General features: G+C 41.0%; 1 protein-coding gene across 1 annotated transcript in view; it reads right to left on the reverse strand.

The window, feature by feature from the left end:
• The window catches only part of LOC146821200 (solute carrier family 60 member 1-like), a 335,760-nt gene that overhangs the window by 141,620 nt on the left and 175,506 nt on the right, over positions 1-18,634 (reverse strand). The window contains exon 3 of the mRNA XM_085609331.1: positions 10,820-10,936. Within this exon, the coding sequence (XP_085465457.1) occupies positions 10,820-10,936 (117 nt within the window). The remainder of the gene's footprint in view (positions 1-10,819; positions 10,937-18,634) is intronic.

Below are 18,634 nucleotides of genomic sequence, written 5' to 3' on the forward strand. Positions count from 1 at the left end.
GGATGAGTATTTCTCCTGGTATTACTCAGATTGTTCTCCAGCAGTATAACAACATTCATCATAATATTGCCCGTCACCTTCCTCGTCTTCCTGGCTCTTGGCGTGAAGCTCCTTTGGGCTACGAGCCACTCCAAAAGGGGCCATCTTCATCTGAATCAATCTTCTAAAAGATGTGCTGCTGGAAGGGGAAAAACTTTACTCAGTGAGTGTGTGCAGTGTGAATTTCCATTGGAGACCTATTTCTTGGAGTAACTGAGGACGTAGGCCAAAACGATGTTTTTGTCGACGAGGTGGATTTCAGAAGTAATGACAGCGTTGACCATTCTTTCGTCGACTGTTCCCTCGTCGTCGTATCTCTCGTAGCCGTTTTTTCAGTCATAAGTGGTAGCCTCATCAACGCGTCCTTCGTCGACAGCTCCATCGTCGACGGCTCCATCGTTGACTTGTCCCTCGTCGACAGTAACTCTGTCGATGGTAAGACTCTCGTTGTTGGGATTAAGGAATATGCTGCAAAAGACAGAGATTTGCCGATGGGACAGTCGTTAGCATCTGCCTATGGATTCTCGCCATTATAATAGTTGGGGACGACAACGATGATGAAATGATCATGGGCCTAGCAGCTGTAGTGAATGTTGACGCTGTGGTGGTCATCATATACGTCGTCATTGTTGCACAGAAATGGATTTAGAGACCGAGATCTTTGAGAATGATTTTGTAGTCAACAGCAATGATTGCGAGGCCTTCTTAGTATAAGCCTTGAGGGAAGGAGGTAGGCTCTAACAAATCTTTAATGAGGAAATATGTCCCTATTTTGAGAATGATGGATGTTACTCATGTGCTTTTAATTGTCCAGAAGAACTATCGTGGGATTTTTTTCATAGCTTTACGAGGTGATGCTGAAGATACATTTTAACTAGATCTATCCCTTTTCTTGGATGCCAGTCTTTGAAGACTCATTGCTGTCATATTCAGGTACAGAGCATTCCTTAGTTTTAAGCTTCTGGAACCATAGCAAAAGTTTACCTTCCCCGTCCTTTAGCGTTTTCTTGGGAAAAAGTGCAGAAAATTCTGTAATCTCTCACCTTGTGCTCTGGATGGAAGAAGCAATATATGTTCTATATGCATTCTTTAATTGGGTCATCAGAATGGAGCCTCTTTCTCCCACGAGTGTCGCAAGCTCTGAAAAGTCCTTTTTTAGATGGCTGTAACATGATGTCCAGTCAGAGGAAATTATATATGTTATAGTTAGGACCTATTTTCCATAGGAAATCCGCAACATTCTATTTGGAATAACGTTGGCGCCGATTGACGAATCTTCGCGAAATTTTCCAAACGTTTGGCCAGCTCCGGTCCGCTCCTATCCTGAAAATTTCACGGTGATTCGTCAAGCGGGGGTCGAGAAAAAAGGGGGGTCCCAAAATGCACTGGACCTGTTGAAGCAGCTACAGCCCTAACTGCTGAATTTACACCAAATTTGGCAAAGAGGTAGTCCTCAGTTCAGACTCGTGCCTTTTGCTTAAATGGTGTAAATCCGTTCAGTAGTTCCTGAGAAAATTAGAGTTAAAAAGATAGAATAAGATCAATAACGGATAAAGAACAGCAGGCTGAATTCATGGACGGTCCATAACTCGATGGAGGAAGAGACTAAAGCTTTGCCATTGGAGAACGCATCAATTCTTTCAGAAGGTTCTTTACAGGAGGGCCATCGATTATGGATTGCCAATTTGGATCCCAAAATAACTGAACGACCGGTCACTGCATTTGCCAGCATCTTGATTCTGGGAGCACTGTTGCACGTACGAGGGAGCGGACCGAGCAGCCAGGAGGGGACTACACTTCCCAGGGGGCCCTGTGGCCGCGAGAGGAACCGCGCAATCAGCGCGTCCTCCGGTGCACAAATTACAGAGAGGCATCCCGCGGCGCGGGACGCGCGTGGGCAGGCCCGTCCTTGGCCGGAAGAGGCTGGGTTGGGCCCTCCCCCTGAGAATTGACGATTGGGAGTAGCTCTTAAGAACGGTCTGGTAGCGTGAGTGCTGTGTTTACAACCCTCAAACCCGCAAAATGTCTAAACGGAAAGGGAGTAGTGTAACATTGAAGCAAAAGGGGGCTGGCCAACAAACACTTCTGACATATCTCACAGGGGCCATGGGAGAAATTGAAGAACAAATTCACATGGTGGAAGAAACATTAACTAATGGGGGGGGGATGCAATTGCCGTGGATAAAGGGAATATTACCTGCCCCAAAGTTAACCGAAAGGAGGCTATTTGTAAGAACTCGCATAATGGCTGTATAATGACCGTGGATGACCTAATAACCCTAAGTGATCATAGCGGGATGGGTGAGGGTTCATACCCCTCCTCAAAGCGTAGTAAGATATCTACACGCTTGGAGGGATGCCAGCAAACTGAAGTAGCCGATCTAGATTTGGATATTGGACATATTGACATGGGTGGTAAAAAGAGAAAAACACTAAGAAAAAAACGGTTCATAAAACTAATATGACCAAAACGCATCATAATGCGGGTAACAACTATCACGGCGGTATTGGAGGGTCAGAAAAGGATAATGGAACGCCTAGAGAATATCACGGCCACCCTTGAAACATATTTTATAGACGCTAAGGGAGTATTATCTGATAGAGTGGCTTCTATTGAAATCAATACACGAGGTTCTACAGGAAAGTGTACAGAGGCGGTCATAATAATGTAGGGGGCCTGCAGGATTGTATCATAAATACTCCCACAAATTTAACTACCACGGTAGGTGTGTCTAGAGACCCTAATAATATATTCCCAGCTCAAACCTTGAGAGGAGAGGGAGAACAAGGCAAGAGTGCTAAGGGACAGAAGGAATCTACCGATAGTACCATAGACACATGTAGGACCCGAGATCATTTTATGAGAGGACAGCTCTGCCTTGATTTACCTCCGGCCGCCGACCCTTACGTGGTCATACTAGCAAATGTCCCAGAATTGGTGCACCCTGTCCATGAAACACGGAGGGAGCTTCGCAATAAAGCGTTGCACTGGCTGGGTAATCGGTTCGCCCTGTGCGACCCACTATTTAAGCACTTCAAAATGGCCAGACGTGTTCCATGGGTTGGGAAAGGCAGAAAAGAACTAAAGGGGGATTGCATAGTCTTAACTTTTAGTGACCCTAGATTGATAAGGGTATAACCGCCGTGTTCATTCAGATATTGTTATATTACCATTAGGATCCTTTTACCCATTAGCCAAGATAGGAACAAATAGTGTTATGATTATCACCGACAATGCCCCCTCTGGGGGGAGAGTAACCAGAGACTCTTGTGACGTACAATCAATAACCACAAACTGGCTACATCCAAATCGTTTTGAAGCTCTGTCACGGTTGGACGATCAGGACTGACAGTTTGATATCCAGGAGAGGAAGAAAACCTATGTGAACTGTGTGATGCCAAGAGGGTGGGAGGCTCGCAGGGGTACGAGGGAATCGAACATTGGTAATAGCCTGGTCACTAAAGGGATACCGCTGGCGATTGATAGCAGTCAGTGTGATGATGCTTATACTGATCACCATCTATGTACTACCGATAAAATAGTTAATATAGGTCCGTTAAGAACACCTCAGAGAAATGGATAAAGAAAAAGAGAGGGAGGTGGAGGAAGTAAGTTCCTGTAACATTTTGAGTTGGAATATTGCAGGCTTAGCAGCCAAAGCATATGATCCTGAATGGATACTTTTTGTGGAAAAGTATGATACAATATGTTTTCAAGAAACATGGCTCGAGAGGGAAATTCATATTCAAGGTTTTAGTACATTTCATACCCCAGCAATTACTACTAATTATGGCCGTAACAAGGGGGGGTTGTGTATTTACATTTCAGTTGAGGCTGGGGCATCTAACGTTAGGATTAAGCACTGTTCTGAGTTTTTTCAGATTTTGAACGTGACGCTAAAGTGGAGTAAGGAGGTGGTTATAGTGAACTTTTATAATAATGTCCCAACAGACCGCAAAGAGACTGTCTTCAGGGAATTAAGTAACATTTTAAAAATTATAGAGGATACCATGACAGGTGATATGCCCCTACTATGGGTAGGGGATTTTAATTGTTCTCTTTGTGTGCATAGTGAACAGGGCATTTGCGGCCTAGGGGAAGACAAAGAGGATAACTCCTCGCACTTTATGCACAACAAAAGCGGGGAGATGTTTAATGATATTACACCAATTCGACCTAGGTTTTGTCAATGAGCTTTGTTCAAATTCTACACCCTTCTGTCCAACTTTCAATGGGAGAGGTTGCACTTCTACCATTGATTTTGTTGTACTTTCCAAGCGATATGCTTCTTGTATCCTGGAGTGTACAACAGAGGATATCTCCATGAGTGATCACTATCCAATTAGCCTAAAGCTATTTGCTCAGAGAAACTACACAAAAAGTAAGAGCCAGGCACCTCATGACCTTGGGGTGCGATTGGCGACCAAAAATGGTTATTCCCTAAAATGGGATAGAGTAGAACCTGAAGCATTTTTGCATAGTCTAATTATTAAAACTCAGCCTGAATGGGAAATATGCCTTACCCAGGGGAGTGCTGCTGCTGATGTCTATTCTGCCTTCCTAAAGATATCAGAGGAAGCCCATGGACTCCTAAGGAGGGAATCAATTGTGGGAGATCGAAAGTAAAGGGTTGGTTTGATAATGATTGTTCTAGAGCCCATACCCATCTTAAAAGGATCCTGCATGTAGTACCAAAATGCAAGGTGGGCATTAAAAAGGCGAGGATTGCTTATCCCCTAGCCTGGAAAAAGCTTAAAAGCCAGTTAAAGAAAGAAGCTTGGGAAAATTTACATCAGGCTTGTCTAAGGAGGGGCAATACTAGTTTTTGGAAAGCTGTAAACGCTCCTTTCTACCAAGATAGAGATGTAGATGTTATAGACGTGGCTATTTCGAGTGAAAGGTGGGTGGAATTTTTTGGGGATCTTTATAAATCTACGGGAGCAGTATCGGATAGCCGAATAGCTGATGTTGAGGGTGTTTTCCCTCTTGGTCTGAACTTTACTTTGGAGGGGGTGACAAGGGCAATTAGGGAGAGTGCGGCAGGGAAGGCACCTGGCCCGGACTGGGTACCTGTGGATGTCTACAGATCAAATATTGACCTGTGGGCACCACTGTTAACGATGGTATTAAACAGTAGTTCTACTTTTAAACTTATTCCTACGTCGTCAGATGCAATAGTGGTACCCATTTTAAAGAAGGGGAACAGGAACAAGCCTAGTTGCTATCGGCCTATTTCACTTCTGGATGCCCTATTGAAAATTGCTGGGAGAATAATCCTTAACAGACTTCAAACCTGGGCTAGTGAGGCAGGATTTTTAACAAACCTACAATATGGTTTTCGCTCAGGCATGGGAACTATGGAGCAGGGATTGAACCTAGCCTTGATCATAGATAAATATACTAAGGCAAAGAGGGGGAAACTTTTTCTTACCTTTGTAGATTTGAGCTCAGCCTTTGATGGAGTGGACCATGGTATGTTGTGGAACACCTTAGAAGATCTTAAGGTGGACCGGGTTTTAATATTGTTCATAAAGGAAATGTACAGGAATGCAGGGGCGAGGGTGCGCTATGAGAATACGGGGGAGTGTTCGGCAAATTCCCAATTGAAAAGGGTGTCAGACAGGGGTGCATAGTGGCCCCTTTTCTTTTTACACTTTGGTCATTACCTCATTAGAGATCAAAACGATTACCCGACGATTGGGAGCATCCTCGTTCCTGTTTTACTCTACGCAGATGACGCGGTGATTATGTCAAGGACCCAACTAGGCCTCCAAAAAGCGGTTAATAGTTTTGTTATTTATATGAAATAGAGGGGCCTAAGAGTGAACATAACAAAGACATTTACCATGGGTTGTGGTAAAAGTAGAGGTAACATATGTAACATCTTTATTGACAATAGGAAGGTAGAAAACACCGGCACCTTTTGTTATTTAGGCATTACTTTTGACAACAAGGGAACATGGAAATCAGCTATTAAGGCCAGAAAATTGAATTTCAGTAGAGCTGTGGGGGCAGTTACTAATTTTGCTAAAAAAATAGGAGGAAGACCTGTTCAAGAACTCTTGGAGGTTTATAAGGCCAAATGTGTTTCCACCGGTTTGTATGGGGCCGGTTTATGGGGCATTGAAGAACCGGATATTATACAAACCTGTGAAAATGGTTTTATCCGCTATCTTCTGGGAGTCCCCGTTTCTTCTGCCACCTATCGTTGCCATCAGGAATTGGGACTCTCTTATATATCGGATACCATTAAGATAGCTCCGCTACTACTGTGGCATAAGGTGTGGGTCACTGATGAGACAGGCTTTAACAGAGATGTAATCTTGCACTGCCTTAAATTGGAGAGAGCTAAAGATATGGCGTGGCTTAATTATATAAAAACAATAACTAACGCCATTGGGCATCCTGCATATTTTACAGACCCAAGTAGCTTGGAGGATATTTCTAGGAAAGACGTGAAAGCACATTGCTTGAAATTACTTGAAGACCAAAGATGGTCCAAAGAGAGGGTAAAACATACTGTAATGGCGAATCATTTGATTTTGAGTGGTCTGGGACTCCCAACGATATTTGCTGTCAGTACAAGATAGTTTTAGCCGTATGCTCTTGGCTCGTTTTCGACTTGGCTCTTTCTTCAGAATGGTTTTATTCCCGGTGGTAAATGTTTGGACATCTCATATATCTGTATGCCCCTGTGATGATGGGTCACTACAATCAACAATGCACTGCACTTTATTTTGTAAATATTTCTCCATACCCAGGCAGAGGTACCTTAGACCGATTCTTAAAAGTTGGAATATTAGATATTGCAGGGTAGCATTTCTTAGATTACAGATGTTGGAAACACCAGCAACTATCCTGGCTGTTACAACTTATTTGAAGGCGATTATTAGGTCACTGGGTTACAATGTAATCTTCACAATTTTATTATATTTTAATACCTTTTATAAACTTTTTAGCTTGTATTTTTAAATAGAGTCTATGGTATATTATCTATGAATAATTGTGATTAATTGTTCTTCCAATAGTAATATATTTTTGTATTTGATTGCTGACTACATGTTTATGTACACAACTGCTACTATGTACTTTTATCATTTCTTTGGTTATGAAATCGAATAAAGTAAATTTGATTTGAAGATAGATATATCTGGGCGGAGCCTAACCACGCATCTCATCGTGAGATCGGATTGGCTGTCAGTACTTCATCCAAGAAGTGTTGGCAGCCATCTTGGGACCAATACACATGATAGCACCTCATTAAAAAGCATTGCAGTTAATAGAAGGTTTTAAGACTTTAGTTACATTATACATCATTTGTTGATGGTACCATACTCATTTTAGGAATTGTGGTGTGTTCTAAGGTGATATCATGAATCATGTTTGAGAGAAAACTATTTTCTCATGCTTTTCCCACAGAGGTTTGGAAGCTGATCTATAAGCTAAACTGAGAGCATATTTTCTGTAAATTCACATTATCTTTCTCAGTCATGTGAGAATGAAGTCTGAAATTCTCAGTAAAACATGTACATCCAACAAGGGCAGAGACTGTCAGTTGATTCCTTTGTGTTCTACTGCAGCTTCCCAGAGTGTTCTAAAGAACAACTAGAGCACCCACAGTCCTACTTATGACAAACGTATGGCACACCTGAAGCCATCTTGATTGGAATAAAGTGGTAACTCTAAGAACATTGAATTTAAAAAGGAACCTGCTGTAATAGGCAGTGGGGCTCCTTCGCGACTCGGGCCAGACTGAAACCGAGCTGTCTTTCAACACCCCACTTGGGTAAGAACTATTTTGGCATGGCGGCGCCCACTGGGGAAAGTATTTTAAGTGGACTGCATTATCCAGGGTGCACCAGCGGACACGCCCATTGAGGCTGAACATTTAAACCTTGGTTGCAGCGCACTTTTTCATGCTGCTATGTTTCCGGTATGCCAGTGAACAAGAGCGGTTGGCTCGAATCGCGTATGGCACGATTACTGGTGTTGGAGTGCTGGTGTAATGCTTTTGCAATCCCCAAATTAAAAGGTATCAACTCGACGTGTGTGGCTCCTTCTCCTGAGGCAACTTCTTTTTTCATATTAGCGGCTGGCCCGAGTCGCGAAGGAGCCCCACTGCCTATTACAGCAGGTCCGCAGAGTCACGAGTATTGAGATGCCTGCGGAGCATCGAGGCCAATTTGGGGATGTGACATTGCAGAGACTGAAACCGAGCTGTCTTTCAACACCCCACTTGGGTAAGAACTATTTTGGCATGGCGGCGCCCACTGGGGAAAGTATTTTAAGTGGACTGCATTATCCAGGGTGCACCAGCGGACACGCCCATTGAGGCTGAACATTTAAACCTTGGTTGCAGCGCACTTTTTCATGCTGCTATGTTTCCGGTATGCCAGTGAACAAGAGCGGTTGGCTCGAAACGCGTATGGCACGATTACTGGTGTTGGAGTGCTGGTGTAATGCTTTTGCAATCCCCAAATTAAAAGGTATCAACTCGACGTGTGTGGCTCCTTCTCCTGAGGCAACTTCTTTTTTCATATTAGCGGCTGGCCCGAGTCGCGAAGGAGCCCCACTGCCTATTACAGCAGGTCCGCAGAGTCACGAGTATTGAGATGCCTGCGGAGCATCGAGGCCAATTTGGGGATGTGACATTGCAGAGACTGAAACCGAGCTGTCTTTCAACACCCCACTTGGGTAAGAACTATTTTGGCATGGCGGCGCCCACTGGGGAAAGTATTTTAAGTGGACTGCATTATCCAGGGTGCACCAGCGGACACGCCCATTGAGGCTGAACATTTAAACCTTGGTTGCAGCGCACTTTTTCATGCTGCTATGTTTCCGGTATGCCAGTGAACAAGAGCGGTTGGCTCGAAACGCGTATGGCACGATTACTGGTGTTGGAGTGCTGGTGTAATGCTTTTGCAATCCCCAAATTAAAAGGTATCAACTCGACGTGTGTGGCTCCTTCTCCTGAGGCAACTCTTCTTTTTTCATATATATATATATATTATATATATATATATATATATATATATATATATATATATATATATATATATATATATATATTTCTGAAAAGATATCTTCTTAAGAATTAAGGATTGGAATCTGAGCAATGCTCAGGAAGACTCCCATCCCACGACGTGCGGTAGAAAATCTGAGTGACTCAGCCTTTCTTGGGAGTGTTCTAGATGGTGCGGTTGCCTGAGCAGGTAAAGTTTATAGTCTAGTCCTTTTTAAAAAGGTCGCCTGATTGGCTAAAGTTCATAGTTTGGCCCTTTTTAAAAAAAAAAAAAATGACTTAGATAGGCTATAGAACCAATGGCTCATTTCCATTATGATCGATTATAGTGATACACACTGCTTTATTATTGTACTGTTGGACTCCACTTCAACAAAGTGGAATGATTCAAGCATGTGAATCTATGAAATATACAATACTGGAGAAATAACAAATCCTTGTTATATGGCCAGCATGCTATTCACTGTACGTTTTTGAACGAAAGGGCATACAAAGCATTTTGATTTCATGAGTAATGAGCATTTGTCTATCTTCCACATGCATTAATTTAAGTATTATTCTAGTTTGCAATCAAACGTTTACAACCAAGCATTAGTAGTTTTTTCCATCCCGATTTAGAGCCAGACCATCATTCGTGATCCAGCTCCCCAACATTTCAATAATCTCATTTAGTTTAAGGATGTCTTCGCTAGGTTGTTACAGAGTGGTATAAGTTATAATTGGTGTATATGTGGAAGGTGGCTAATTTGAGCATGGTAGAATGATGAGCTACAACACTACCCGAAAAATTGCCAGTGGTTAGACAAATGGCAAGTATTCCTCCCATAACCTTTTATGTGTTCTTGGGAATAAGAAAATATAAAAACAAAACAAAGAAGTACCCGCTCTTTGGCTGTCGTTAATCAAAGATGAACTATGTGCCAAGGATTGGCAGAAACTGTGTGATAAGTTTAAACTGTTGAAGGTAAAATAAAACTTTACATAGGATAAAATTTCCTCAAAAACACTAGTTATCAAATTGCCGTATCCCACACTTTAAAGTGGGTTAAATTGTAGCCTATTTCCTATGGGGATGACATTTTATTAGCAAGTTAACCACATCAAAATGATTTAATACAGATGCACTTTACACAGGTTGATCCACACAACTAAGTGGTTTGTCCACTGCCTTGCCATATTCAGAGCAAAACCTTCCTTGTTGGTTCTATTGTCTCAGATGTGCAGTAAATCATCACAAATTAACGTTTATTACTGACAGAATCACTGGTTGCATTACTGCTACTATGCTGCTGTTGTGGCCTGAAAAAAACCTACATTTCTGCAAGCGGTTATAACATTTGCAGTCTGTCTTTATCTACTGAAAGGTTCCATACACTTTAAACCCAAACAGTGGCCTGCAGCTGAAAGGCACATTAACAACACCTTTCTAAAGCATGCATGAAACAGCATGTACTGTATCCAGAGTGATGGTGCTGTATCATCTGGCAAGAGACTGTATAGTGGAATGCCCATATGCATCCAAGACCGTTTCAATTAAATTAGTGAATGCTATGGGGAACAGCGTATGACTCCTGGATCTTTCCGTCAGGAAGAAGATTCATCAATACAGACATCTACATCGCGACCCCAGTATGTGTCTGAACGTTTCTTTGACTTTTGCTGCAGCTGTGGCCATACTCAACACTGAGTGATACATTAAAGAGGGAGACTGAGATGCGTACAAAGGTAAAAAGGAAGAAATAAGTTTGTTTGCAAACCTGTATCTAAGAAGCCCATGGTCAACCCAATAACGGACATCATAGCCGTCAGTTGTAAAGCTTTTGTACACCATGGAATGACATAAAGGCCAAGGGATGTTGTCAGCATTGCCAAACCTACAAGAAAACAAAATCAGTATGTATTAAAACAAAAGCAATTCTACATGTTGGCAATGCGGCATGATGTTCTTTGTCTTAGCTGACGTTTTTTGGAATGTGTTGCGTCTAAATAATACACAGCTGACACCCAGCATGTATTCAAAACATTAATCTCTATTGAGCACACAACCTGGCGTCGATCCTTCACGAGAGCCAGGAGTGAACTGACTCATGGACTTGCAAACAAAAACTTTGTAAGAATTAGAAGAAATCGTAGTCTTAGGAAAGCAAACAAAAACAAATCTTTATAAATAAATTAGAAACAAACCGTTGCTAATAACACATTTAAGGATCAACTGTTAAAAAAATAATCATTTTGAAAAAAGCCCAAACTACTGTAAACCTAGAAGGAAACCTTTATGAGAAGAAGACATGAGCAGCATTCTGGTTCAACCTCAACCAACAAACGTGGCCTTGGGCATGGCGTAACAAAACAAAGAAATTACATGGGGTACCCTGAAGGAAGACAAAGGTTTCAGAGGCTCCCTAAAACTTGGGAACACATTTTCCTTGTTCTGCATATGTCATCCACAATTGTGAAGATGTTTGGAACAGGTATGAAGGTTGATCTGAGATTGTTGAAGGGATTCTGTTTGGAAACAGAACTACGCCTGGGATCACTGAACATCAGTATGTAGGGACTTGGTCACCATTCATCAGTACCTATGGACCCAAATCAGACTAGCTTATAGCGCAATACCTGCCTCTTAACCTTCCCAGAGTGACAGGTAAATTGGCACCCCATAACACAATACTCTATCCCCTCCCAGGGAGCTCTAGTAACCGATCACCACACTGGGCTCTATTCTCACCTTTTTCACCATTTCTCGTTGTGCCTGAAAACTAAAATGTTTATGATATAATTGTGAATTGTGCAATAAATTATTTTTGCTTTTGTTGAAGTAAATAAGTACTCCAGACTAATTAAGTACGTTTTCTTTGGCTTTTGGATTAAATCAGCTGGGAGTATAACTTTTACTCAAAAATTGCTAATGGATCATTGTGAATAAGTTCCTTGTGGACATTGTTCTTACTTAATAGTAATACCCAGTTCACAGGGACATATGGGTCGCTCTTGTTTGTTAGAAATATTTTCTACAATTGGCGCCTCAACGTGGGACTCATCGGTGACTCGGATGCCCAAAGGATTGGTCACGAAGAAGGATTGGAATCTCGCTCTGGACGTGATCACTGCCCGATAAGACCCGAGTCTTGGCATCCACGGCGGCTTTTCCTTTCTTTCTGATCTGACCATCCAGGTGGTGCCGGTCCTCGACTGAGATCTCTTCTGTTGATTCACCGTGCAGTGACCATTTGGTCAATTTTAGAACTTGGCAGGATGAATCTGGACACCAAGTGATTGGTAAGTGTCCTTCTGCGGCGCTTGCTGTTGGTTTTGATGCCTGGGATTGGTAAGGTGGTTTAGTAACGCTTACTGTGGCTTTGAGTATGATATATTTTGTGTTGGCCAACTTGGTTTGTTTTGACATATGTGACTTGCAATTCACATAGGCGGGTAATGAGGAGAATTTTCTCTAACTGAATTGATTTGAACGGCACATCGTACTAAAGGTACCTTAAGTGCTACTTTGATTATAATATTGCATACTCTGCACTATTTTTGGCATGCCTGTCTTTAGCACACTTCAAAGGATGTGTTGCTTTTGGAATGGTACCAATTTGAGACTTAATGGCCCCCCCCCGGAGGGGACGCCTAATAGGGATATGTATATTAAGTATGGTCTTTCTTCTATAATGTACAGCGCATTATGGAATAAATATACTTGTAAGGATCCTGAGTTGCGTTGGCCTATGTATGGGTCATTTGATTTTTGGAAAATTGAGTATGTGGAACAATGTATGTTTAAGCAAAAGACTAGGCAAGAGATGTTTGATTGTGTACGAATGTGGGAGAAACAGTACGTGAATGAATGAATGTGTTGCCTTCTTGGATGTACCATTTCTTTTGTATATAATTAGCCGGCTCCCCTAGAGGGGGTACTTAACTAGGGTTAGGTATATAAAAGTATTTTTTCTTTGGTGACTAGTACCCCGAGGAACTAAAGATGTACATAAAAGGATCCTGGTCTGTGCACTTAGTAACATTCATAAGTGATGAGATGCAGAGCGTTTTTTCTGGTGTTCTGCCAGCCAAATCTAGTGAATATGACTTGCAATTAGTATTTACAAATGGTTTGGTTTAAGTACAGTCTGTGGGCTGTCTTTTGTTTCTGTCTTAAGTGTTGATCTGTGGGTTAAATCTGTGTTTAAATGTTGTGGTGTGGTAAATTGTGTTTTGGATGTTGCTAGCACTGGGAAAAGCGTGTGATTGAATGACTGTGAATATGTGCAAGAATCCCGAGAAGTGAAATTGTTAAGGAGTAAATTTAATTTGGTCTCATCACCATCAATAAATCGCAAAATGAAATAGAGAAAGAGCAACCCCTGTGATTTGATGACACCCTTAATGTACAAACGTATTAATGAAGAGTAATTAGGGACCGGTTAAAAGTTTAGCTTGAGAAAATTGTGGGTATTTCGAATTTGCAAATTGTTCCTATGTAGCTTCGTGATCTTGGTGGTTCAGTGAGCCAATGTGCTGGGTCCACAGGGTTGTAGGTTCTAATTTAAGCTGAACTTGCTAATCTGAGAATTGAAAATAAACTTATGACCCCTGAAAAGAAATTGTATATTAATTTTTTTTTCCATAGGGCAAATTATTGCAGTTTAGATAACATTAGGAAGGCTTTTTGTCTTTGACAGCTTCAGGGCTGTGCGAGGCAGATTTTGACCTTGCAGCCTGTAAGGTGGGGGCTAGAAATAGGAGCGAGTACACCAGGAGGTGAAATCACTGCTTAGAAAGCTTCTCTGACATGAAAATGTGTAATGCTTGCAGCAGGAGAGCCTTGGAGAGAGGTGGGGGCCAGGAGTAGTCGCTGTGGCCCGGTTCTGCGCTGAGGGGCTATTTTTAGCTTCTCCGATAAGACAGGGCAGCTGAGGAACGAGTTAGACTTTCCATAGAAAACTGTTTTTATTTTTTAAAACTGTTGCATTAATCCTAGACAAAAAGTAAAATGATGCTCTTGCTTGAAATTTTAAGGGCTATATGCCTATATAAAAACGATTTTCCAATTAAGAATTAATTTTCTTAGTGGAAATTGTGGCCCAAAGTTAACATGGAATATTAGATAAGTAGTTTTACTTTTAGAAAGTTAAAATTAAGATGACCTGTGTGTCAGAAGCGACACAGTCCGTTCAGTTGACAGCTGGTCATCATAAAGATAACCTACTGTCAGATGGGGGTGAGTAAGGCAAGAAAATCAGTTATTGATTTTAAGCCTGACAAATTAAGCCGGCCAGAATATTTGACTCTGAGCTGTAGGTTCAGTAATTGCGCATCACTGCTCATTTATATATGCTATTGTTATTTGTCTATGCTTTCTGTGCTTGGTATACTGATTGGATATTATGGAACCATTATGATTTGTAGCCCCTGCAAAAAGGTGATCTGAATTTTTCTGAAATATCGTACTAGCTAAATCCTGTTCTGTTTCTTTGGAAGTGTATAAGTATGCCTTTGATCCCTTAAAGGAAATCAGGTTTCCTTTTTCATATTCTTTATATGGGGATAAAAGGCCTGAAAAAAAAAAACGAAATTGTGTGTTTTACAATAGATTAAATTCAGATACAAAATGTCACAGCATTTATCCTTTTGTATAGGGTATTCAAAGGCATTCACATTATACAGAACAACAGAGTTGTGTTGGCTTGAAAGCTTGACTTGAAAGGCTTGTGAATCCGACGCCTTTACGTGTCAAGCAGCTGTGTCAACACGAATTCGTCTATTTCTGACACAGAAAACAGCTTAATTACTACCCTTTAAAAAAAAACTCGGAGTAAACATCCTGCATTTCAGACTGCTGTTTTAAAGGTTAGAAATGTAGTTTCATTATTTTCGATAAACAGAGGACAGATTGACAGTAGGGATTTCTTTTGTTAATGCCTTTTTAAATAAGGATAAGAGTGGTTTTTGATGTTAAATAGTAATGACTGTCTTTTAAAAGTGGCGCAGACTTAAAATGATTATATTAAAAATGTTATCTAACATAGGTGCATTAAATTCGTTTTTTTACTATTCATAATGCCTGCATCATGATGCTGTGACCTCCTAGCATCCAAATTGAATTTAAGCCGTGCTATACAGCAATAGGGGGTCAATTACATGTGAAAATGTCACTTTATCCAGGCTACAAAACTCATTTTTATAAGGGTATACATTATACATTTCTGATGCCACATCTCTGGGCTATGTAGCGGACATTCTGGGGATGACTATTATGCAAAAACATTGTAGGATATTCATTTTTAAGTGCCCTAAAAATCAAAGTCGAAATTGAGTAAAAATTCACTATTTAAATTAGGTTTTTCCACTTAAACTGCCTTAGGCTCCAGTAAATGCACATATGTTAGCATAGACTTAATAGCTGACATTTATACTGCTCAAGCACTCAGCACACTGCTTCTAAATATACCTATGTACAAAAACTGGCAGAAGTTATTAAGCTTACCTCTGAATTGCTGGTATACCGGATTGGAGTGGGTTTGTTGTTTCGCCTTCGGTCTCTAGGGTCACTTTGACTTGGGAGCACCGCATGAAAACCTTGCATGCACGATGGGACAGCTGCATAGGTTAAAGGCCGAACTCCTACATTTAGAAGCCTGGCAGGGCTCAGCGCAATATGTGTTTTGACATTTCGACATTTGAAAGACGAAATGGCAGGGAAAGAAAGAGGTTTTTGTGTGCACTCAATGAACATAGTATAATGGTATATGTGACCTCTCTTTAAAAGATAATGGCTCTGCCATATATATAGTACAAATGCTTTTAGGGCCGAATTCAGGAAGTAATGGGATTTAGTTTGAATTCATGTGCCCTCGTGTTACACTTGTACATTTTCTAAAGGAATATGTTCTTTAGCTAGCTGAAATGTGCTATTTAGCTCCTCAAAGTTTGTTTATGCCCAGTTGCTACAAATTGGAGTTGATAGTGTTGACAGAATGAAACCTGTTACAAGTTTCTTACTGTCAAAAATGGGGGAGGAGGCTAGCTCCGCTACAAATTAAGGGTAGGCAAATTTATGTGTTCTCTCTCTTTTTCTTAATTTCTTTCGAGCCTGTCTAAACTGTCTGTGAAATAGCCATGAGACATTTAATTGGCTATTCAGTAATACTGTTTTAAACATTATTAGCATTAATAAAATTAATAAATATATTTTGCTATGTTACTACCCATCCTCTCTGATGGAATTATGAGAGGATGAGTAGCTAGATTGCTGTTTCCTTATTTGATCTTTAAGAGGAACTAGCTGTGGGTAGTTTTTATTCTAAAATTCTCAGGTGATAACACCACTATTGTTTGTTATTCTCATGCTACATACAGTTTTGCAAGGGCATTGCTAGTTTTTATTAGCTAGTCTGTGTAAATAAACTGACAGTCCTTACTAGAACTGATGTTGCATAGTTTGGATTGTGAAAAAGTAGAATGCAGGGAAGAGGTCTATGCAATCCTTAGCAAACATTTTTGAGGAAAATATTGTTTTATAGGAGTCTGTTAGTCACAAGATGTTCTACTGGAGAACGTGTACCCATTATGTTGAAGTTTTTAGTTCTTTATGTAATAGGAATCCTTGTTAAATTAGCAGTGTTAGATTTTCCTGTCGCTCCTATAACATGAGAGCATAGTCCTGAGTATACAATGTAGGTGCTTTTATTAAGAAAAATCATTTTAGAAGTGTCTGCAGTCCTGTACAAGTAATGCAAAGTTTATGAGTAAAAGTGTATAACATTTCCTTTTTCTTGAGGGTCTTTAGATGATTAAGATAGAAATATACATATGTAAAAATTTAGAGTATGTCTGTACTGTTTTTCTCTTTTCCTCAGAATTTGGTAAATGAACACAGACTTCCTTGACTGCTTGGGATTGGGTGACGTATTACTCTTGTCAGTTCACCAAAGAGTTCCTTTTATACTTGCCAATAGGTCCAGGCTGTTGTTTTATTTACTCTCACATATATGAAAGTGGTTCTAGGGTGCTTTGTTAATATATGGGGCGTCCCTAGACTAGGAAGTATTCTGAGACTATCCTCTCTGTTGATAGATTATTTCTGTGCCTTGTCTAAAGACCTTTTGTTCTGTCCACCAATAGATATTTGCTGCTTTACAACCATTGCCAGAGGGGTGCGGACATCAGATCCAGCTTGAGGAGTCAGCACCAGTCCAGCTTGAAGTCAAAGTGAAGGTAACCAGCACAGGCATTGCTGGCAACCAGGACCTCAGTGAAGGTAGAAGGCCGGAAGCATTGGGATGAGTGTACCCCTGCTACTATCTTGGGCGAAAGACGGGGTCACACATCAGAAAGGAGAAATCGTGGATCAAGCTTTTGATGCCCAGCCGAGAGTCACAGACCGACCAGGAAGGCGAGAAAGTTTTTGCTTGAGGTAACCCCCTTTGAAACAAGGGTTGCTTCAGAGATCCTAGCATCAGGCCTCTGAATCCTGGTCCTAAAGTGGCTGTAAAGTTTTCACCTTTGTTGGCCAAGAGATATGGCCCCAACGAAAGAGCAGTGTGCCAGCAGAGCAATACAGGAGTTAGGGAAGGACTTGAATTCAGGGTACAGGTGCTGTGTCTCTGGTGCCTGTTAGATTGAAATGAAGAAAACTGGTGCACTGCCTGAGACACTGGACAGGATCGCTGAGCGCATTTGCCCTGGTGGGTGATTGCCCTATCCTGAAAGAAGAAACTTTTCCCTTGAAACTAGGCCATGATTCCTGAGTTGCGAGTTGTGCAGCTCCACCGTGGGAACAACAAGAGCCTGCCTGTGAGGTTCAAACGGACACAGGGAGAAGACTCCCCTCTGGTTGGTTGTACAGCGGCTTTAATTTCCCAAGGACTTCTTTTTCTTTTTTTTGTTGGGAATGTACCCCATTGATCGTCCCATTTTTGAGGAGGAGCAACCCTTTGCAGCTCTTCGTCCTAATTCTCATGTTCCTGTGTAGTCCTCCTGGTCCTCTGGATCCAGGATCATTTTTTGTAAATAATATGTCTGACTGCTTTACTGTTTGTATTGGGTATAATGATAGATACTCTAGCCCTCATAAAGGAAACACTGGAAAAGTCTATCGAAAATGTTTTTGAAGTTGAAATTGATGGTCACTGAAATGCATAGGAGCCTTGAAAATGTTTTTACTGGATGGTTCTAGGATTTGCTTAGGACTAGAAAGCTAATAATTCTGTTTCTGATAATAGTAATTACTCTCTGTTTATACCTTATACATACTTGCTTAACAATATTTAGAATGAGAAATGCCCACCTAGCAATGAATTAGGATATTTATGAAAAAAAATATATATATATTAAAAATTAATTTGCATATTTTTCATTTTCCTACTGGATTATGGGAGATGTCTTCAACTAACGCTAAAAGGGTCGTCTGTCGTAAATTGGCTGCGATTAAATTAGCGTTAGCAGAATCCATCTGGTATTTAGAGGCTATCCTGTACATTTTGTGGAATCCATTTTGTATTTCTGGCAGCCATTTTGTCTTCCCTTGTGCTCTGTTTAAAGGACTGGCTATACTTAGACTCTGCTACCCTGCA

Source organism: Triturus cristatus, chromosome 6 (genome assembly GCF_964204655.1).
Source record: "Triturus cristatus chromosome 6, aTriCri1.1, whole genome shotgun sequence".
NCBI classification, from domain to species: domain Eukaryota; kingdom Metazoa; phylum Chordata; class Amphibia; order Caudata; family Salamandridae; genus Triturus; species Triturus cristatus.